This window comes from Misgurnus anguillicaudatus, chromosome 3 (assembly GCF_027580225.2).
Source record: "Misgurnus anguillicaudatus chromosome 3, ASM2758022v2, whole genome shotgun sequence".
Taxonomy (NCBI): domain Eukaryota; kingdom Metazoa; phylum Chordata; class Actinopteri; order Cypriniformes; family Cobitidae; genus Misgurnus; species Misgurnus anguillicaudatus.
This window is the reverse complement of record NC_073339.2, coordinates 43,915,027-43,939,371: the sequence shown is the minus strand read 5'-3', so window position 1 is coordinate 43,939,371 and position 24,345 is coordinate 43,915,027. Positions and strand designations below refer to the sequence as shown.

General features: G+C 36.7%; 1 protein-coding gene across 2 annotated transcripts in view; it reads right to left on the bottom strand.

The window, feature by feature from the left end:
* pard3ba (par-3 family cell polarity regulator beta a) overlaps positions 1-23,834 on the bottom strand; it is a 190,150-nt gene extending 166,316 nt beyond the window's left edge. For both annotated transcript variants that reach the window (XM_073866239.1, XM_073866240.1), the window contains exons 1-2: positions 23,391-23,834; positions 10,604-10,705 (exon numbers count right to left, since the gene is read on the bottom strand). In XM_073866239.1, the coding sequence (XP_073722340.1) occupies positions 10,604-10,705; positions 23,391-23,507 (219 nt within the window). In that variant the 5' untranslated portion in view covers positions 23,508-23,834. The remainder of the gene's footprint in view (positions 1-10,603; positions 10,706-23,390) is intronic.
* Positions 23,835-24,345: the final 511 nt, after the last annotated feature.

The window sequence follows — 24,345 nt, the reverse complement described above, 5'->3', positions numbered from 1 at the left end:
TTTCATCTAAAAGTCCACACATTTTGGTGTAATTTTGCTGCAAGATGGTTTGGTAGTTCCTGTGTTAGCAAAACAAAGGTCATGAGTTTGAACCCAAGGAACAGGTACTGTTTAAAATTTGTACAATTTGCTTAGGATAAAAGCATTTGGTAAATTAATAAATGCAGATGTTATGTCAATAGGTGAAAGACTGTATGGTAGTCAGCATCTTTAATATGACAAGTGAGGCAGTCTCAAACTTACAGCAACAGACCTGTGCAAACCAAGCATGCAAGTCCGCATTAAGCATGTCATTTGGGACAGGGCTGAAGAAACTTAAGCTCGTGAAAGGTTGTCTACTAAGTGAGAACACTAATTAATGTTGACCTCAAGACTTGGCCAGCCTTCACTTTGTACCAGTAAATGTCATTTCTACACAAATGGTATGGTCACTATAATTATGACTCCATAATGATGCCAATATGCCAAGAGGTTAAAACCTCATATGAAAGCTGTAGAGATTCAACATGCTATTCTCATCAGCAAAAACTGTCAGGAAAAATAAGTCATAATACAGAATACAATTTCATGAAAATCATGAAATCATAAATGAGCAGAGACTCCAGTAAAAGTAATCTATATAAATATAAAATATAAATATAAAAGTGCAAAGTAATGTGTGAATGTACACTTAAACATACAGACTGTAAACCCAAATGTCTTTACTTCAACAATCAAGTAAACTTCACTTAATATTTTGTGTCGGACATAGTTCATTTAGCTTTTAACATAAATTTAAATTTCATAAAACTATAAAACTTTTCATAAAAAAGTTCAAAATATGAGGAATATACAATCATTTGCACCTGAATAATTTGATTTATGTTTGAACTAGAATAAGCACTGATAAATGGTTCTTAAGTGGTTGTTCATAAAGGTTTAAGCTCTTAGTAGTATTGATGTTGTTTTGTTGTAAATAACAATTTTTGTAAAATCATCATTAGGGTGATTCATGTTTGCTTACAACCTGTTCAGCAGAATGTACTGCATTTCTCTCCACAATATCTGAAAATGCATGTCAAAAAATGCAACTACAATAGTCAACATTTAAAGTAGATCCAAAATGTTGTCATTAAAGTTGTCCTAAGACAAGAACAGGTATTGTTCAAACTTTTATAAAAGGTTTTGACCCACTTTAAATGTTGACTAGTGTATATGAACACCAAAGTAAAATTAATACAATTAAAAAAACAGCCTTTGAAAGTGGAAAAGTTGGACAGAGCAATTGATATTATAAATTATTTCAAGTTAAGTCAACTTGAAATTTAGTACTAGAAATTTTAAGTTACATTTACTCTAAGTTTTAGTTAACATTACCTAATATTTTAAGGCTACATTTAAAAAAAAAGTTTTTAGCACTATTGTCGAGCCCTACACCTAAAGCATGTTATGAACAATTACTTAAGAGAATGCAATGCCATCAACAGGTAAACCTACACTGTAAAAAATGCAAGTCAATTCAACTTACCATTTAAGGTTTTGACTTGTGATAACTTGACATAACGTACAAAAAACAAGTTGAAATTGTTTAACTTAACTTGTTAAGTTAAAGTAACATAAAAATATATGTTGATTTCATATCAGTTTTTACAGTGTACTCTACAAATAATGTTATACAGACAAAAGGTAAACAAGTCTTTGAAAACTCTATGCAAATAACTAAACAAGTACAGACAATATTAGTCACCACTCATTGACTGTGCACAATTACATCTGTGGCTTTTCATCGCAGGAGTTTCTTTGCAACGTGATGCACGTTTGTTGCAATTCGTCTGATTAAATGACAGCACTTTATTGTGTGCTTAAAAAAAAACTACAGGCAAAGTACGTCATGCCCTCATCAAAGCTTTTGTTCTGGAGTACTGAAACATTCTCCCAGTCTGGGATATCAATGGGAGTCAAGCACAAGGAATGAGAATGCATAACAGACGCTTGCTCAATAAGATTTAACATGCACAACGTTGCAACACTTTACTATTAGAATATACAATGAACTCAATGAACACAACTACAATGAATATTAATGTTGAGTGTCATAAAACCCTGACTGGTTAACAATTCAGTAATGTGTTTTGCAAAGATGCACCAAAAGAACAACCTAACTATTCATTTTGCCAATTTTCTCATCATTACACAAGTTACATTTTCAGAATGTCATTTTTACTGTTTATTTCACATTATTTAACAATTTAACAATGTCATTCTGCTCTGATTGCTATTCAGTCACGTCATCAAAGACCTCATTGTTCGGTAAAATGTATTCAGCCTTTTCACTTGTTTGGCCGAACACCGAAAATTTGTTTTTGCTGTTATTATATATATAAAAATATTGAGTCTATGTGAAAGTAACTATTCATTCACTCTCACACACAGATGCCGAAATCATCACAGATATTTGTTCATCAGTAAAAATGACTTCCCGCTGCCCTCTTTCTAGTTTCTGAATGGCCCCAATCAATCACGTTCTTCATGTATTGTGTTATTTTTTTTATTAAAATCATCCTTCTGCATTTGCAATGTAATCGAATGAATCCACGGCTCGCATTAGCTGAATAGCGCTTAACTACGGCGTCAAAATTTCGAAAGCCACAGCGGTTAAACGTTCATCTGCTTTAGCAATCAGGCTTCATTCAGATGCTGCGATCTCGCTCTCAATAAACGACAGACGTGTAATGCAAAACAAAAGAGCGTTTCGAAATTAGCAGGATGCCACATCACTATCGACCAGAAATACTCAAATTTGCATATTAATTGCGGTCGACAATAACGTGAATTACTTGACGCTCATTCAGTTCTGAATGAGCTTTGAAATATGTGCTAATTTGCATGCCAAATTCATTAGGAATGTTTTCATGGTCCAAAACATTACACAGATGACCGCTGCTTGAAAGAACCACCAAAATCAGAGGAAAAATGCTTGTTTATAAAATCATGACGGGTACGAGGGGAATCAGTGAATGATAAATTGCACAATTTAAATGCAACTAGAATCTTGATTCATTTACAAGTTAAAGAAATAAACCAGATTGCTCGCTCATTCTCTTTTCCTTTTTTTTAGTTAATTTAATTGTTATTTAATAGCACTTTAAATCTAAGAAATTAAGCAATCTAGAAGAAATATGTGGGCATTCACGATGTGTGCTTGTTGAGCCTTTAATATCAAAGCCATTGGCAGACACTTCTGGAAAGCTTTTCCACTAGACATTGAAACATTGCTGCAGGGATTTGCTCCTATTCAGACTCGAGAGCGTCAGTGAGGTCAGGCACTGATGTCGGGTGATGATGAGTTTTAGCTCGCAGTCGGGGTCCTGATTTATCCCAAAGACGTTCAGCTGGGGTTCAGGTCTGGGCTTTGTGCAGGCAAGTCGTGTTGTTCCACACCAGGCTTATAGTAAATCATTTCTATATGGACCTCGCTTTGTGCACAGGGGCTTTGCCGTGCTGTTACAGAAAATGGATGTTGCCACAAGACTTAAAGCACACAAGAGAATATCATTGTTATAGCATGACAATTTGTCTTCGAAAGAAGGGGCCTGGCCAACCCGGGCATCGGAGAGGGGGTGTCCACATAGTTACCATGTTGTAGATGTTATGTCACACATTCTTTAATTTAGCAAATAAAATTTATTTGTACACCCAACCAACACCCACTTGCCACTAGCTTCAGAATAACAAAATTAACCATGAAAGTATTTTAAAAAATGCTAATGAAAAAAAAAAACCCATGTAAGATGGTATACGTGTATATGATATTAGACAATATTATTTAATAAGACTTCTACTACATGAACCAATTTTGGTTTGTCCTGTAGGATTTAAATTGGGTTTTAATCTACTTATATTTATCCCAAGTGACTAACAAATGAGGGAGAAGTTAAGATGTTGTCTTAAGAGCCAGCAATAAGCAGTACGCAGAGCTTACATGTTATGATAATAGGAATCAATAGAAATCTTGTAAACGCTTCATGGGTTCTCTGACCAAGATCCAAATAAAACAATTACGTCTAAATGGCTCACAACCGGCCCATTCAAAAGACTTATAGCACTGGCACATGGTGACAGACCCATAATGCCTCAGTGAGCGCAAGTGAGTGAATGATAGGTAATGTGGATCCTGGGTAAGTACAGTACTCTGTCATCACAGGGTGTAGTAGATGTTTTTAGGTCATTTTATGGATTTAAGAAAAAGTGTTACACACACACACAGAGAGGGAGAGAGAGAGAGAGAGAGAGAGAGACATAATTTTTCACCTCAAGTGGTTGATTATGGCATTAGGGAAAGAAAGACGGGCAGCCGAATGCATGATAATTACCTCAGAGATGTGGGCGAGGAACCGTTTATGGTCAGTATGATAATTCGGGATATCAAGTTTTATCGACATATTCTATTCCTGAACATTTATCTTTGGAGGTTGACAGCAGTCAGACGAATGCAAAATTTATGCGAGAGTAATTATAACTGAAACCAATTCAGGACATTGAGTGACCTTCTTAGGATGCTTCAAAAAATTAAAAAGCAATAAATTGGCCGATAATTGGAATTACAGTTTCTGCATCATCAGTTTCATCTACTGGCAGTTTTCTGTTTTTAATATAGTTTGGTAATTTTGTTGAATAAAAAAAAATAAAAAAAACGTTTCAAGGCAAAACCCTTACGATATTTATATTTTACATGTAAGCATTTGGCTGACACTTTTATTAACAGCAACTTCTACGTTCAAGAGTACGTTCAAGAAAATCATTTTAACGTTGCGTCTGTTTACTGGGTATCAAACCAATGACCTGTGCGCTGCTAACACAATGGTCTACAAATTCAGGAACATAAAATTTTTAGCTTGATGCTTTATATTTTATTTGAAGCCGAACCAAAACAAGATTTAATATTTACATATTCTATCCAAAGCGACATTTGGTGTGCGCTTACCAAAAGTGAAATTAATTATTTGTGTGAATAGATTACATATAAATTGATGCAAATAGACGCAAATTAGCACCTGACGACGTAATTGCTGCAAATGCCTAATATTCGCCTTGATTATGTCATTCGCGCAAATTGTAACTTTTTCGCATGACTTGATTGCATTACACCTACAGCATACATTTTATCAGTAAATGTGTTTCTGGGGTGAAGCCAATGATCTATGCACTGCTAACACAATTGTCTACAAATTCAGGAACATAAAATTTTTAGCTTGATGCTTTATATTTTATTTGAAGTCGAACCCAAACAAGATTTAATATTTACATATTCTATCCAAAGCGACATTTGGTGTGCGCTTACCAAAAGTGAAATTAATTATTTGTGTGAATAGATTACATATAAATTGATGCAAATAGACGCAAATTAGCACCTGACGACGTAATTGCTGCAAATGCCTAATATTCGCCTTGATTATGTCATTCGCGCAAATTGTAACTTTTTCGCATGACTTGATTGCATTACACCTACAGCATACATTTTATCAGTAAGTGTGTTTCTGGGGTGAAGCCAATGATCTGTGCACTGCTAACACAATTGTCTACAAATTCAGGAACATAAAATTTTAGCTTGATGCTTTATATTTTATTTGAAGCCGAACCCAAACAAGATTTAATATTTGCATATTCTATCCAAAGCGACATTTGGTGTGCGCTTACCAAAAGTGAATTTAATTTTGTGTGTGAATAGATTACATATAAATTGATGCAAATAGACGCAAATTAGCACCTGACGACGTAATTGCTGCAAATTCCTAATATTCGCCTTGATTATGTCGTTCGCGCAAATTGTAACTTTTTCGCATGACTTGATTGCATTACACTTACAGCATACATTTTATCAGTAAGTGTGTTTCTGGGGTGAAGCCAATGATCTGTGCACTGCTAACACAATTGTCTACAAATTCAGAAAAAAATTTCTTGATGCTTTATATTTTATTTGAAGGTGAACCCAAACAAGATTTAATATTTACGTATGCATTTTGGGGATGCTTCTATTCAAAGCGACATTTGATGTGTGCTTACCAAAAGTGAATTTAATTATTTATGTGAATAGATTACATATAAATTAATGCAAAGATGCAAATAGACGCAAATTAGCACCTGACGACGTAATTGCTGCAAATGCCTAATATTCGCCTAGATTATGTCGTTCGCGCAAATTGTAACTTTTTCGCATGACTTGATTGCATTACAGCATTTTTTTTTTCAGTAAGTGTGTTCCTGCGGGCAAACCAATGACCTGTGCGCTGCTAACACAATCGTCTACAAATTCAGAAACATAATTTTTTTTATTGATGCTTTATATTTTATTTGAAGGCGAACCCAAACAAGATTTAATATTTACATATGCATTTTAGGGATGCTTCTATCCAAAGCGACATTTGGTGTGTGCTTACCAAAAGTGAATTTAATTTTGTGTGTGAATAGATTACATATAAATTGATGCAAATAGACGCAAATTAGCACCTGACGACGTGATTGCTGCAAATGCATAATATTCACCTCGATCATGTCGTTTGCGCAAATTATAACTTTTTCGCATGACTTGATTGCGTTACAGAATACACATTGTATCAGTAAGTCTGTTCCTGGGGTCAAATCCATGACCTTTTGCAATGCTAACGCAATGCTCTACCAAATGAGCTACAGGAACACAGGCTATCCAATATGCTGTAATGTGGAGGACTTGAAATATAGTTCACTAGACCACTTTATGGCGTGTTTTGGGCTTGACACCCTGCTTTTCTTTTGTGCTCTATGGAAAAAGCAAATTTTACCAGCTGAAATGACATGAGAGTGAGTAATAAATTACTAAATTTTAATTTAAGGGGGTAACCATTTCTTCAGACACCTAATCACAGAAAGAGACACCAAAGAGCACCATAATCAACCCTGAAATGAGTATCAGTTCAAAGAACATGCACCAAAGAATGAAAAAAGGCTAAATAGACAAAACAAAGTGATTAAGTGTTTAATTGACTAAAAGAAACAGTGCGGCAAATCCTCACAGCCTGACCTTTCCGTCTCCCGGGGTCCACCGGGCCCCCGACTACAGCAACTCGGCGCATTAGCGTCATTCATCATCCTACACTGAATATTCATGGCCAGGGCCCAGGGGTCAGGCCAAGCACCATCGTTTCCAGCTGGGGGTTAATGGGCATCAGAGTAAGGGAGGGGCTGAAATCTGATTCCATCGCCATGGCAACTTCACTCCTAATCAACCTCCGTAGGAGGTGAAGAATGGTCTAATGAAGATGCTGCGACTCCCTTGTGCTACTTCGTATTAAAGTTGATTAGCATGCGGTACTAACAGCGAAGTCACGTCTCAGTGGAGTGTTTCCAAAGTAGGATAAAGATTATAATAACGGAGACTTAAGGCGCTCTGCTGCATAATGGGCAATAAAGGGGGTGGTGGATGTGAAAAATGGCTTTGCGAAAATAGGTTTTGAGTGTAAATAGTAAGAAAAAAAAAGGTTGGAATGCAACATCATGCAGGTTAGCAGCGAGTTAAAGCGCAAAAGAGTTCTCAGTTCCTATTTAGTCCTAAGTCAAAAGTAGAGACCATTTTAGGCCTCACAGGTAGGCATGAAATCTGATGAAAAGTGCAGGCAAAGAACATTAGAGATAAAACGAAAAAAAGATTTATGGTAAAAGACAGAAAACAAAGATGCCATGTCCTGGCTACCAAAAAAAACAAAGACTTTGGGGTGGATTTTCTGGGACCAGTAAGCAACAAACCACAGGAACTGCAAAGCAAAGCCCTAAAAAAACAGAACATCTCTGAACACCTTACAGCAACCATTCATAAAGCAACCCTTGGTAACTACCTAAAGCATCCTGGCACTTGGGCAGCAAACCTAGTAAGGGTAACCATTGCTAACTGAGAATTTTGTCAGAAAATGCATAAAGGGGTAGTTCATCTAAAAAAAAATTCTGTCATTATTTTCTCATCCTCATGTTGTTCTAAACCTGTATGAATTTCTTTTTTCTGATGAACACAAATTAAGTTACTATAAATGATGGTAAGCACACAGTCGACGGTACCCATTGAAACCCATCATATTTGTTTTCCTACCTATGGACATCAACATATAAAACAGTTTATATATCAATTATTATTTGTTTTTCATTTTAATTCTTTTTATTAATTACTTATTAATTAATTGTAACCTTATTAATTTTAGCATTTACTAATACATTTTTGTAATCATAGTTGAAACTGTTAACATTAGTCAATGCACCATAAACTAACATCAATTACTAGGGCTGTAACAATGATTAAATAATCGTCTCATCGCTATTGTTTGACCTCATCGCGATGATTTCAGATTACCGCAATGACTGCACATCTCTTTAAAAAACACAAAGGGGAGCTGCAGTGCCTGTATAAACAAGACAGTATCTATTGGCGCTCCTTAACTGACAGTGTAATGCAATACATGCAAAGCCATTCAATACAGTAGAAAAAAACAGCATTTAAAGAAATGCTGCAAAACTTTGATAAGCAGTATGAACTGACAGGTAAAACATACATTTCTAAAACAGCAATTCCAAATTTAGGGAAGTGAAGGATGCTATTCTTAAAGATCTGTAAGGAATTGACTTTTTGCAGCCACTACAGACATGTGGTCCAGTACTAATATGACCTTAGTAGGATTGGCTAATATTAAAGGACTGTTCTGGTATAGTCAGTTTATTTTGATTGCATTTTTATTTTCAGTTATTTTTCAGACACTTTATTGTGTTTATTTCTTATGAAGAATTTTCATTTTTTGAAAGATATATTCATTAAATAATTACTTTTAAATATGTGTTATGTAATGCATGAAAATTAAATGTTAAAGCAATAAACAGACAATTAATCGTCAAAGTCCTAAAACAGGCAATTAATCGTCACAGTTTATTAGGTAATTAACCGTCAGCCAAATTTCATAATCGTGACAGGCCTATCAATTACTGTAATTACATAAACAAGAATTAATACATGTAATATATATAATATATAGAATTAATAAATGCTTATATACAATATATTGTTCATTTTTACATTGTTCATTGTGCACATTGTTACAACAATAGCTGGACATGATTTTGACACTGTCGCAGACCCCTCTTACCCCCCATTTTCAAATTGGATCTGATGAATCACAAGAAGTACCTATTTTGGATCCAAAACTGCTAATTTTGCAAAAGGTGACAAGTTCGCATCTCTGATTCTTACAGGTTTTGAAAAACATGAGGATGAGAAAATTATGACAGAATTTTCATTTTTGGGTGAACTTTCCATTTAAGGTATGGAAATCAAGTGCATCTTCCCAACAGACATAAATATATAAATGCATACTGTTCAACTCTTATCTGGGAGGATGTTGTAGTGCACTTAGTTAAAATATAAATGTATGACAAGTAAATAATTATATTCCCTCTCTAATTTGAATTTAAATAAGCCCTTAATGTTTAGATGTGCATATTTGCATAGCAGCATGTACAGTCTCTGTAATTTATATCCGTATTACAGTAAAAAACAATGACCATATGATTAAAATGAAAAACAAATTAGGGATAATTAGCTCACTATTCATCTCTAACAGCTAAACAACAGGACTATCACAAACTTCACTTCGCAAATAGATTGACTAGCTTACTTAATTCATGGCAAACTAAACCACTTTTCAGAACACAATAAAATTGAAAATGCAAATGAAAGAAACTTTGACTTAATCAAACATCATTATAATCTGCACTATATGAATATTTTATAAGCAATTACTTCGCTTCTGCAAAGTATTGATCATTTGTTACATTTATGTAGATAGACCTATAACTATGTAGGCTTATATCATTTAAAATTTATAACAAATCGAAAGCATTAAAAAGCATTACAATTAAAATATAAATTCTGTCATAATTTAAATTACCCAGGCTAACTTTAGATACTTAATCTAAAACAATCGAGTCAGGGTTGTGGGTTCATTTATTTTCAAAATCAGAAAAAAGCACAACTGGTTTTAACTAAACACTGCCAAACTAGTTTCAAAACAACACACAAGCCTGCACCTAAAGTAGTAATGATGTCATCAGCATGTGCACCAATCAGCAAGGCAGGAAGGGCAGGCTAAACAAGTCCTGACAGGACGTCACGTCCCACGCAAAGCTAAACACGCTGTACATAACTGGCTTTGCAAGTTGCTGCCGTTTCTTAACCTACACTTGTATTTGTTTATGAATTCACAGACAGGAAACACATTGCAGTTTAACAAATTGGGTACGATAAAGACATTACAGTTTTGAGCCATAAAGTCCACCTCATATAGTCCATGTGCCTTAAAACATGAACTTTTGAATATATATATTTCAAAGTTTTTGTTATTGTGGCTATACGTAGTTTACGTCAGGCAAACTGTATCGCTTTCTGAAAACACATAAAATTCATTTAAGTTAAGTACACTCTAAAAACAAACGGTTCTATATAGCACCAAAAGTGGTTCTTTGCTCGTAATCATAGAAGAGATAGATAGAAGAGTGTATTATGTGATGGCTAAACACAAAACAAGAGATTTTTACAAAGCCACCGCGTTCTTACCTTGTCTTTGTCTTCGACCAGGTCTTCGACCATGTCATCTGGGTCCAGGATCCCCCCGTCGACATACTCCACATGGTGCGTCCGCACCAGGAACTCCCCATCCTGTTGAAAACAATAGGTCCATTAGTCGAGCCCCTCTTAACAACAATACAATAGACTAATCATGTTTGGATAGATCAACAAGATGTGGAGTCGTGCTTGTAAAATTTTATTTCTGTAATTTAAGTAAACATAAAAATATCAGAGATGGATAATTACATTATATTTGTCATTGTAAAGATTAGATAAGTACTTATATGTGTGTTAGAGAAAAGATTAGAAAAGCACTTTTAATGTAATTTTCAATAGATGAATGTAGGGAAACAACAATAAATGGGGTGATTTCCTTTAACTCATGAAAGCAAGTGGTAGATCAATTCGTACTGTACACTATCAGAAAAAAATTGTCAAAAAAATCACTGCTAGCTGTCACAAGGTCAGTACCCTTCAAAAAAAAACAAAAAACATTTGCACTTAATTTAAAGTGGACATATAATGAAAATCTGACTTTTTCCATGTTTAAGTGCTATAATTGGGTCCCGAGTGGTTTTATTAACCTAGAAAACATGAAAAAGAACAAACCAGTAACTTAGTTTTGATAAACCATTCTTTGCAAGCGAGGTCATTGAAATTTGTCTCCCCTGTGATGTCAGAAGGGGATAATATGGCCCTCTAATCTGCACTATCCAACTACGGCACCGCCATTTAGTGCATACAGAAAAAAGTGTATAGATTCCAATATTCCCCGATCGGTTTCAGGCCTCATTCATGTGTGGAAATAAATCAGATGAGAGTCGGATACATGCATTCTTTGTGTGCAATGCAAGCGAAAAATCTTCAATCTTCAGCGTCAAGATGTGTCGTATGTCATTGAAAAAGCGACGTTGGCAAATAACGACGGCTCGACTTAGCAGATTATTGTTGAAGTTTTATGTCTTGTTACAGAAATCAAGCGGTATAAACTTGTATTTAAATATTGTATAATAATTTCGTTTTACTCTCGGCCATTATGTCTACCTTGAATTGTTTTGTCAAGTGTTTAGTGTAAATGCACATACCAGATATGAGTCACATTTAAAAGATGATGTACAAGTAAGCAGGTCATCAACAGTCAACAAATTAGAATGGGGCTTCAAGATCAGCAGTTGAATCCTAAAGCTGTTTATTTTGCCTTTATCCTGATTTGCATTGGTCGCCTTACACTAAAATTACATATGCTTAAATGTGTGCATAAATTTAACGTAGCTGACTTACGAGGTAACGGATTACATGACAGCAATGAATTTCAACTATTAGTGACATAATTAAACGTGTAGTGTCTAGTAGCGGTCATGGACTATATAGGTGAAGTTCTTGTGGGAACACACACTAACATGAGTACACACGGACATAGATAAGATAAGCCCGATGGATTGGTTTGTCATAGTTTGAATTCCATCAGCAACTTACTAAACCAACCTGTTCAACAACTTTACTACTATAGCTGAGGGGGGAGACACTCCAAACTGTTTCTAAGAGAACATGTTTGGTAACAAATGACAACCAGTACGAGCATCAGGTCAATGCAGCCAAAATACATCAGCCTATATGTAATTTTAATTCAAACTTTCAATAAATTTTTGTTAAATTGTATTCATTTAATGTTTTCAGTTGATAAGATATAATTTTTTTAATTTAATTTAATTTAACCATTAAAACCAGAATCCAGAAAAATGAAAACAGAAAACACAGAATTTTAGAATAAAATGGAAAACACTGAATTTAAGAATAAATAAAACGGAATTTTGGAAAAAATTTAACATATTTCATAGGACCCTAGTATCGCCACAATAAGCCAGATCCTCCAATGCACGGTCTCACAGACTGACATTAACCGATACGTTTGTAAAGGAGCTTTATAGACCCAAAAGATAGCAACAGTTTTCATCCACCCTGCTGGTCTGAAAAGGTGTTCATGCTGTTAGCAAGATATAACTGCTGGGATTGTTTCCAACCTCATGTAAATGTCTGAGCAACATTTACCCTGAATGAACAAAACACACCTGGAGCTTGTTACACATCCAGACTGGCTTATAACAGAAAGAAACTGTTCGCACATATGAACGAGCAGTGACAGACAGACGTAGCCACCGTCTGAGCTTAAAGCTTCCCACTGCTTCACAGGATTTAATGAGCTAAAAGTGGAAATAGTGAACCGTTTCAGTGGCATGAAACAATCTGTGATGTATGTATGAAGCTACTACATTAACATTTTTGCATTTGGTAGACATTTTTATCCAAATTTATTTTTAGTCTATTCAGTATGTGTTACTGGAAATCGAACCAATGACCTCACGTAATCTGCTGCCAAATGAGCTACGGGAACACTGCTAAGAATGAAAGTGTAGAGTAAGTTGATATACAAAGCATGATAACCAATTAATAAAATGAAGCGGCAAGTTCTGTGTTTGGACTTAAATGTTAAACAGAATCAGTAACCAGTCTCTTCTTGTGTCTATGAGAACCTAGAACAATCTCATAATGCGGTTGAGGACATTAATAGTTAGTTTCCTGAAAAAGTCAGACTAACACATGCATCAACTTATTCAAAGATAAAAGCAGCATGTGAAAGTTTAATAACAACTTGCCGTTGCTGTCACATACTATCAAGACTCTACGACATAAACTCTATATATTTAGGTCTGAAATAACGAGTATTTATTATTTTTGAATGGATACAAAAATATTGTACATGTACGGTGGTGACACATCAAGATGTACCTCAATTGGTTGGAAGAGCAAAGGTCATGGGTTCCAGTCATGTGACATTGCACATGAAGTTTGACTTGCAGGCAAACATTTATTCCACTTGGTATACCGAAGTTTATCGTAAATTGCCACTTATAAAAAAACTAAAATTAATAAAAAAATTAACAAGAGAGAAATTTTTAGGGGTGCACCGATATATCGGCAGATGATGCTTGCTATGCTTCTCAATGAATTGCCCACACCCAAAAGCTAGAGGGCGCTCTTGTGCTCAATATGCGCTGCAGACGAAGAACCATACACACGCAGCTATGACACGCAGCTCCAGGAAATGGTTTAAGGATATATTTATATTGCTGTTCTTCAAACCTTTTCAGGTATTTTCATTATATTAAAGAATATGTATGATTATGTTTGACGAGTGTTGCTTTTTCAAATGCATCTTATAAACAACTCAAACTAACAGTGATTTCAGATCGATAAGGACTTACTGATCAAAAGCCGTAGTACATGAAATAGCTGTGAATGATATCAGAATGATATCAGAATAGTTATCGGTCACGTATTATCAGTGTATATCGGCATTTATAGGTGCATCCCTATTAATTTTAGTCAATATCGGCAAGTCTTATCTAAAAACACATCACGTGAAAGCACCACAAGTCTCTTTGGATAAAAGCACCGGCCAAATGAATAAATGTAAAGTCTACACACATTTTCACCAACACGTAGGGCTGTCGCGGTAACCGCAATCCTGTATTACCGCGCTACTGACAAGCCAACTGCATAGATGACAAGCAATTGTAACAACCGCACTTTTCACATTAAGTTAATGAAATATGCACTTCTTGTTTTACACATCATACATATATAATAAAGGCCAAATAAATTGTCAAGAATTAAGTAAGTAATTTGTTTTTCATAAATTTTTCAATTTAAAACGTAATACTAGGCTATTCATATTTCGTTAAATTGTACAGCGAATAAAGTGGAAAAAAGTGAAACTGCGATAACAGAATGAAGGGGGTCGCACACCGGACGACACATTAAATAGCGCGGGCTTAGTCAGATTACGTCTACTTCCAAATGCAATACGTTAGCAGCCAATGTTAATCACTAACGATTTGGGACAAATTTGATGTTATTTAATGTTAAACTATGTGAGTGGCTCTCTGTGGGGTGACAGAGATTTGAGCAGTGTCCAGAGTCACAACGCCGTGTGCGTACATTCATAGAAAATAATATTTCATTTTTAGATTCGTGGCATGATGCGGCATGTGGATAAGGGCCGGTGGCTTTATTGTTAACTGACTGAACACTTGACTTTCATCTAGGTATTTAGATATGCAAGTTTTTCATCAACAATATCTGCGTGAAACATTATAAACATGATGATCATCTGCCGACTTTAAAAATAATAATAATAATATTTAGCAGCAGTAGTATAGCTTGTGTTAATCTTTTTCTCATAAGGGAAAAGGCATGTAACATCCTGCATTCTACCTCAGTGCACCTTGTTGTTATGGATTTAAATAATAACTTTAATTTTATAAATAAAGGCAGTAAAACTGCATACCAGTAAGCCACGCAAAATCACCGCAAGGGAAATTTTTTCAACGCGACAGCCTTACCAACGCGTTAATTCTACTGCTGGTCGTGAACTGATACTGCTGTGCAATTATTGCATTTCAGGTAAATTTAGCCTTTAACAACACTCAAGAGAAGAAAAACAAGAAAAAAATCATCTGTGCTCTATACATCAGCATATGCAGAACAGAAGCCCTTTAGGACTTAATGTTGCATCGCCAATATGACATCTAAAAGCCAGAGCAATTTGTTGTGGAGATGGCTGCTGACAGCGACAGCTTTGTGCTTTTGGAAGCTTGCCATACGTTTAGTGATCTCAGCAGCGTTCCCTGCCAAGTCAGCTCCCTGGCCTCCCTCAGAGGATAGCAGCAGCCCTTAGACAGCATTATAAAGCTGAGTTTTCCTCTGCTGTCAGTGAGGTAATTGTGAACAGTCAGTCAGATCCTACTAGACACCTAAACATTTTTTAGTTAAAACAGACACTACTAGTTTGTTTTTTTAAATAAGTGGGTTCTTCGGACCACTGGTAGAACCGGCTAGATGACATTAAAAGGTCTTAAAAAAAGGTCTTAAAAGGTCTAATAAGGTCTTTATGTAAACCTGTTGTATTTAAATACAGGGCTCACAAAATCATTAGCCCGACGTCCCGGGGCTATTGTGATATCCTGTCGGCCTACCAAAATGCATCTCCGCCCTACCAGTTAGGCTATCTTAGGGAGGAAAAATATATTTTCATGTTTTTGCATTTTCTCAGATTTGGTTAGGTAATTATATTGTATGTAATTCGGGCATTGGATATTAAAATTGGGTTTAAATGCGCGCTCCCGTTCACTTTCCCTTTCCATTCACAATCGCTCGAAATGTACAAGGAGCATGCAGTACTGATTTGTCATTGATGCTCTGGACCTGTTGCGCAAAATTTCCTCCAACGTCGTCTTGTCAGTCATTACTATTCTCACTTAACAAGTGAAATGTTCGCCGCAAACTTAAACGTGATTTAGACTGCATGTAGGGCTGTGACTGTGGTGCGGTGGTTATAGAAGATGTGTGTGTGTTTGTGTGGGGGGGTGCATGTGTGCATTGATGCATATAGGCGTAAAATATATTTTGAAATATAAAAATGTAAACTAAGATCAGATACACGTTTCTTAACAAATGTGGGTGTTTATAGGCGGCAGTTCCTTTTTCCGCCGGTGGGTGCTCATCACAACGTCAAACAATGCGTAGGTTACTTCGCAACGGCAGACGCTCTGGAGAGCTCACGTGCTTTGAAAAGAAGGAAGAGAGTGCTCGAGCCGAACCCCGGGGCACCCACTGGATCTGCGATTGTGAGCGTGTTTATTGTAGCACTACTATCCGTGAAACAACACAGTGTTCAAGCGAGGAACGTTATTGTAGGGCTGGACCAGAATATTCGAATATTCGTTCCATGGGTTTTTGAGATTCGAATATATATATATATATATTTTTTTTTTAGCGTTAATGCAGAGTTTTTGCCAAGGAGGAAGTGCGCTTCACGCTTCCACTCTATAGGTGGCGCAAAGAGACCGACATCCATATCCAACAGCCACCAGTGCCACCAGTAGAAGAGCACCTCGAACATAAAGCACGCTTCCTGCTTTGGCATTCAAGCTAATATTGTTGTAAATAACGTTCAGTTTCTTGCAAAAACTGATTGATTTGCTTCACAAGACGTCAGTATGTCACACGGAGTTATGGGGGATTACTTTTGTATTGGATATATATGCTTTAGCTCTCAAAGTGGCAGATCGGTTGACTTGCATGACGGAGCACTGGGGATTCTGCAAAATATCTTCTTGATTGTTCTACTGATGAAAAAACATATCGGATGGTGTGTAAGTGTTATAAATAAACTTGATTTTGAAAGCATGTTACCGTTTTATTACAGTTTGTTGAACCTCGTTCATTTATTTTCGTTGTTTTATTTAAATGGCGTACCCTTTACGATGTCAGTAATTACTGTGCTGTTAATTTCTGATACGGGAATGTTTGTTTGTTAGAAAAATGTTAGGCTACCTTATTAAAAGTAATGCTCTTGTGTTTTGTTTCACTAATGCTGTTCTCGCAGAAGCTTCGAATATTCGATTTGATTTCTACTAGAGCTTCGAAGCTCAAAAAATGGTATTCGGAACAGCCCTACCTTATTGGGGTTGGTGATGTTTCCAGTCCCACTGAAAACGCGTTCTGATTGTGTGCTGGTAGTGCAGATTGATACTTTTTCGCAAATTTCGCATTTTTCTTAGTTTGTGCCGTGGACACCACCCCGAGCCGCACTTAACCACCATGGGTCGCAGTTCACCACCGCGGTGGCATGATATGCGCAGTAAAGAGAATTGTGAACTTGCTGACAGTCTCGGCATGTATTCTTGTATTCTTTATGAATGTCTTTAAGTGAACATAATCAATCGGATTTGTGACATAAGGGTCTATGTGGCTCCGTACAGAACTCGCTCTTAAAGCGACAGTAGGCTCTATTTTTCTGAATAGAAAAATAATCCAATCTGTGACTGGAAAAACATTATATCATCCAAACTGTGAGTCTTGTGATCCAGTACATCACTTTTAAATGGTGATTAGTTTCAAGTGTGGAAATGGGCAAGAACAGTTTGCTTGCATCAATTTATCAATATTCTACTAGGGTTGTGCCGATAGATGATAGTATCGTGTATCGACGATCTTCAGACATATCGCCAATGGCAGGCTTTCATGGCGAATGGTTATTATTATCATCATAGTTTTCCATTAACATCCACATTGCATGCTTTTCCTCCCATGAGTGTTTGTGGGCTTCACTTTACGCGGAGAGCTTGTAAAGAAAGAATTCCTTTTTGCACGTACCTGCACGCGCGCGTCTTGGACTCCTTCTAGCACCCGCGTCATGACCAGCTGCGCTTCTCCCTGTCTCACGTGCACGCGCTCTCGCATCTGTCCGAAGTCTAAACATAAACTCAAGTAGTAATCCTTATGTATTTGTTCAGGTTAATGCGTTTCATGCGAGCTGAGGCAAGCTTTACTTTTTGTTTAAAATATGCATGTTTTTACAGTTATTAACTAATCATGCTTAGGGTTTTAATGATGCGCATGCATTAATGGCATCAGTTTTAAGAAGGTTGTGGTCATGACGGTGTTGCTCTTGTTCTTTTTTGTCCACCAATCAAGTGACTTAAAATGAGTAAAAAATTTACAAATAAAAAAATTAGTAAACTACTGCCCCGCCCCCCGATACTATCGTGTATCGCCGATCTCACTGGCTGACGATAGGACGATCTCAAAATGGGGCATATCGCCCAACACTATATTCTACATATAATTTTTTTTCTTTTGTGAGCCCTGAAATAGCTTAATATATAAAATGTTAATCTGTAAGTGTACTCGCTTAATCCGTGCGTGAAAGCCGCGTGTGAAATTCTAGTCATCGAGACATTAATGCGGAAATTCGCGTCATGGGAGGGGCTTCTGTGACTCCGCTCGCTTACTGGATTCACATCACTACTAGAGCAATATCCTGATTGGTTAACGCCAAAATTCTGATTTTGAACTTGCGTGTTTCCCGCAGCAACGCTTAATTCGCATCTACCACGCCGTGCTAAACGCTTAATTCGTGCCGCAAGACCTCCAGACACGCATCAATTAATCTTTACATTGATTTAACATTGAAATCACTCGCGCTTGACGCCTCTACCACGGCTGGTGTGAACGCAGCATAAGATATCACTATTTTTTTCAATGCAATCATGCATTCTTGAAAAACTACAAATTACCAAAATCTTAAAATTGATCATGACTTATTTTAATGTATTAAAAGTCCTGGTTTCTGTTGGGAAAAACTCCTTTGGATGACATTTTATTTGGAATAAACCTGAGCAAAGAATCTATAAGTAATGGAAGGGCGTTCCAATTCAATGAGGAAATTATTTAGCAAAGCACTCTGGGAATGAATCTTCTTGAATTAATCCTCAAAACACTTAACTACTGTCAGAATTAGTGTGACACTGAAGAACAAATGAGTGCTGAGTGAAAGAGGTGTTGAAATAAACCCAAGGTGTAGTTTAACACACCTCAGTCTGTAATTTCAGCCGTGTCATAGGGAAAATTTTATTCTAATGAAGGATTAGAAAACTACTCAGAATTACAAATCTGTCATCATTTAACCACCCTCATTTCTCTGAAGCCATAGGTTTTCTTTTATTCTGATTCTAAGTAATCTTGTTTTTACAAATACAGCGAAAACACAGAATGACAAGAGCCTGTCAAAGATGTCTGTACGACTCAATTGATTAATTCCAAGAGCCAGATTTACTAAACAGGGCAGTTTGGTGTAAGGCAAACACTACAAACATTAAAGAACACATGCGCAACGTCTTATTTCCATAACAAACAACGTAATCTACCAAGAGGCACGCAAATTATAATTTCACAGTTTTTAGGATTTTGTAGGACCCAAATGTATTTTTCATTCCACTATACTAAGTTTTCATTGTGTATCTAATGTCAACACATGGCATCTTGCCAATTTCAGTTCCTGACAGTGGACCAATCAGAAGACCCCGCACATGGGACAAGCATTGCAAGCTTTTGAGTACAGTAGCAAGTTGGCATGGCAACAGTTTTATTTGACTGGAACATGGCGAAGAGGAGCAAACACCTCTTTTTAATTTGGCTTGAACCAGTATATCTTTCAGCACCAGACATGCTATGGGTTGTTAAATAATGTCACAAAAAATACAGTAAATTGACAAGCGCAAACCATAGTAAATGAAGTTGCGTGAATCATTTAAATATTCTCCTAAAGAGTACTGAAAATCCTACAAATGCATATGTAATAAGGTCGGTCGCAAAAATATGTCCTTGATGTCCACTGATTTTTTACTGCAAATCAATGTATGTTTAATGCCAAAAGATGGTTTGCGCTGGCACACGCTGTTAGTAATTCTGGTCCCAAGTTTTCTAAAATTGAACAAAAGATATCTTTGTGCTCCACTGTAGCTCTCAAATCCCCACAGCACTTGAATACAGATAAACTAAGCCCATCGCAACTGATTACAAAGCACGCAAAAGCCAATGATTTTGGCAACACTGCCAAGTGTTCTTCCGACCTGAGATAAACTAAGAGAAAGTGTAAACCTCCACTTATCCATTACCATATCTGTAATCAGTAACTGAAGCACAGTTGGTAGAGAATGGTATTACTAACAAAAGAGTGGTTTCAAAACAACTATCATGGGTTTCAATCCCAGGTTATGTTTGTATACTTCATATAAAATCCACTTCATATAAAATCCATACTGCACACAAAAGACTGATGCATATCCACCAGATGCATAAATGTAAACATCAAAACGTGTTCCCCATCTAAAAAAGGGAATAAAAGTCCTATTAAGCTGTGACCATACAAGCCCCCTACACATGAGATCTAAGCCAAAAGCACATCTGCACAGAGGCAGCACTATCATAAACGAAGGGCTCAATACATCAGCGATGCTCAAGACCTGAAAGGTGGGTTGACAGAACAGATAAAGCGCCATTATCCACCCCACATGCCTGGCACCGGCCCATCCCATCACACGAGCCAATCTCTGCAGATAACGTCCATCAGCGAAGCGCACTAAAACATCCCACACATGCTGTCATCGCAGCCCAAGAGCTCAGGCCAAACTAATCAAACACAGCCTGCCACCTGCATTTAGAGATAGGGAGCAATTAATGACGTGACTGTATTCATCACATAAGTCTTGCTTTATTCCAGCTGGCATTTAGGGATGGCGCAGGAGGATAGAAATAAAAGGTTAACGGTGACCAAGCATTGCTGCATTAAGTAGGAAAACTGGTTGTACACACGAAGGACTTAAATTACTTGTGCGTTTATAACAAATATCCCCTCATGGTTGATCAAATTATTAGGGTTGTAACAATATAGTGAGATACACACTATAATACCTGTGCTATATCGGTTCGGAATCACTAAGGTGATATTATACACTGCTCTTTCATACCCTATGGCTATTTGATCATTAGTAAGTCCTTATCGATCTAAAATCACTGTGAATTTGAGTTGTTTTGTACATTGTATATACTTTTACATTTCCTGGAGCTGCCCCATAGACTGTTACTGTTTTGTGAAGATCATTTTTGAAGCTTAAAGTAGGCTTTAGGGATGGAACGTATGAAAATTTCATATCATGATTATAGTGACCAAAGTTATCACGGTTATTAATATTATCATGGTTTTGTTAAAATGAGATGAAAATGTTCAAAAAGAACCCATCCCTAGTAGGCGTTGCCTGCCGTCGCCATCTTGGCCGCGCGTCACTGCAAATCACTCGCAGAAAACCGAAAATGGGTAAAGAGACGAGACGTGGGTGAAGGTGAGGTGGCTGGTTGCCTAGCTCAATGCTAGTGACTGCAGTGGCTGTTCACCCCTCACTCAAGTGGCCACGCCCTTATTATGCAGAAGTTTAAGGCTTAATATAATTTAAACGGATGAGTTAAAAAATTATTCACCCGGTTGTCATGAAGGGCAAAATTAGCTATACAGACCAAAAACACTTTTTGTACCAGGCTGTAAACATTATTTTCTACTGTAAAATTGGGCATTTTTAACATGGTGGTCTATGGGAATTGACTAGGGCTGTGACGATTAATCGCGTGTCCCATTAAAAAGACCTGTCTAAAATCGATTCTGAATCACAAGGCTCCGATTCTGTGTTTCATACACAGTTCATGCGTGTACTATGGCGTTTGGTCAGTAGTAAGTCCTTATCAATTTAAAATCATTATGAGTTGGAGTCGTTTATAACGTGCATTTAAAAAAGCAACACTCATTAAACAAAATCATTCAAAATATTCTTTATCATCATGAAAATACCTGAAACAATCTGAAGAACAGCGATATAAATATCCCTTAGACATTTCCTGGAATAGCGTTTCTAATGCTGCTACTTCTGTGGCACAATTGGAGTTTCTGCAGAAGAGCGCCCCCTAGCTTTTGGATGTGGCAGCATTTCACCGTAATTCATTAAATTTCTTTCATTGAGAAAACGCGCATTTGCACGATTAATCATCCCAGCCCTAGAATTGACTCCATATTGAAACCAGTTTCTTGTGGCCAGTCGATGAATTGCAGTTTAAGTCACTTCTGTATTGGCTTCATCAGAGAGATCGGAAGGTTGCCCCTCGAGCTGCCCGTGTAATGGTTGTTCTTTTGCAGCGCATATTGAGTTTCCGCACGAGAGCGCCCTCTGGCTTTTGGATGTAGCCGCATTTTACCATAATTTATTGAAAAGCATAGCAAGCACAATCGTATGATGTATCGTTACATCCCTAAAAATTATAGAATCATTGGACAAATGAACAGAAAATGAATAACATTAACATAACAGTGGTTCCCAAACTTGTTTACTTGGGCCACCCATCTACGTACATTTACAACAATCTCAGCCCCCCAACCCTCTACATTGATTTTGCTGTTATGTTGACACGCACAATGAGATGGAGCGAGCAAAAGTGAAATAATTATTTATTTTATATAAGATAATATTTCAAATACCTTATATTGGCATTGTAAGCATTTGATTATTAAAATACTTTAGATTTTTATATAAAAACATTTTATGCATCTTTATTTGGCCTCAAAGCATATAGGATCCTGCATCCAGAATTAGGAACCACTGAGATGATAAAAGCAAGCATGTTTTGTATGGGCAGAAAATATTTTTAAAAAGTTTTACTTAGTTTAACCATGTAAAAAAATCAGCATGGCACCCTTATCTCTCAAATGCCTAAATTTACTTGATTTCAATTACTTTGAACAGTTATGGCTCTAATACATGATCAGATACAAACGTATGTGTAATATGCACAAGATATCCAAACACAATAAATACTCTTACAGAATACACTTTAGTCTGTTACACAGCTCTTACTTATATATCATATTTGCACTTTTGAGACAGAAATGTCTAGAGAGAGATAATATATTATCTCAGATATTTGTGGAATGTCACTTTATAGATGTACTACTACCACTGACAGCTCGAGCCCTGAGGGCACACCCGTTTACTAATCTTAATATGGCGAAGGATTTTCTATTAATATTCATAAGCTTTTGCGATTGGTTGGATAGCACGCAACGTCAAAATAGATTCATAAATATTTACGAGCCATTGAACCGTTCCACCAAACGTCAAGCGTTGCCTACTTAATATTCATAAGCCAAGCCTTTGTTATAGTACGCCTTCGCCACAGGTGCGATTTCTTAAAAATAATTCAAATGAAAAGTAACCTAACAACATTTCAAACAAATCATAAAGTATAATCCAACTTAACAGTTTATATTCTTCCTCATTAACTCGTATGTTCGCTATCAAACTGTAGAAAACAAATGTAAACACGTTACCTGTTCAACTATCTTCTTATATCTTTGCGTGGCTTGATCGATCAGATCCCGCACAATCCAGCCGTCCCTACACGGGACGACGACTCCCGTTGACCCAAACTTTACCGTCACTTTCATTTTTACTCCGTCATTCAAAAACTTTAACGTCCTCTTGGTGTATTTCTATCGCAGTTTCTCCTGAAACCCTTCCGCTAAAATGACAACAGGTGTCATCGGTCAACTACCACAGGTGCGAGTATCCGTCCTCTCTGAGGTAAAACATTAAAAATAAAACCTTCAGAAAGTCAATGAACGACGTCTTCACTTTGTAATCATCCCCAACGCCGATTTGAAAAGAAGTTACGAGTTGAAAGACATCAAAGAGCTTGTAATATGTTCGTAGTAGCAGGTGAGAGCGCGCGCCAGGTCCAGGCTGAAACCGGAAGCGTCAGTAACTTCGACTGTCGTGATTGCAGCGCTTCAAAGGCTCGTGCGCACAGCGCAGTGCACACTCTGTAGTGAGCATCAGTGTGGAGGTAAAAACAGTGTACTTTTTCAGTAACATTAGTGCTGGCCAAGTGCACGTGAGTATAAAAATGTGACTCTCTTGAACTGATTTAGTTTGTATTTTAATAATACTGTTTACCTAAAAGAATATAATTTAATAGCAGATTATCATCATGGAAGCTTGTGGGGTGTGTGTTGTCACAAATAGTGAGTTGAATGAACAATCTTTTGGGTTTTTTGTTGCTACCTTCAGTTTTCACTGTTTAATTAAGCAAGAAACTACACAAAACTGTGCTGCTATATTGACATATCTCATCTTTCTCTTGACTCCAGTTTAAACTATTAGATCAACCAGGCTATGCTCGGAAGCAATTTTTTCAATTATGATGGACTGTTCTCATAGGGCCACATTGTTGACCCAATTACACTATCACCCTCTCCACCCTCTTTTACGCCTGTTCAGTCCTCT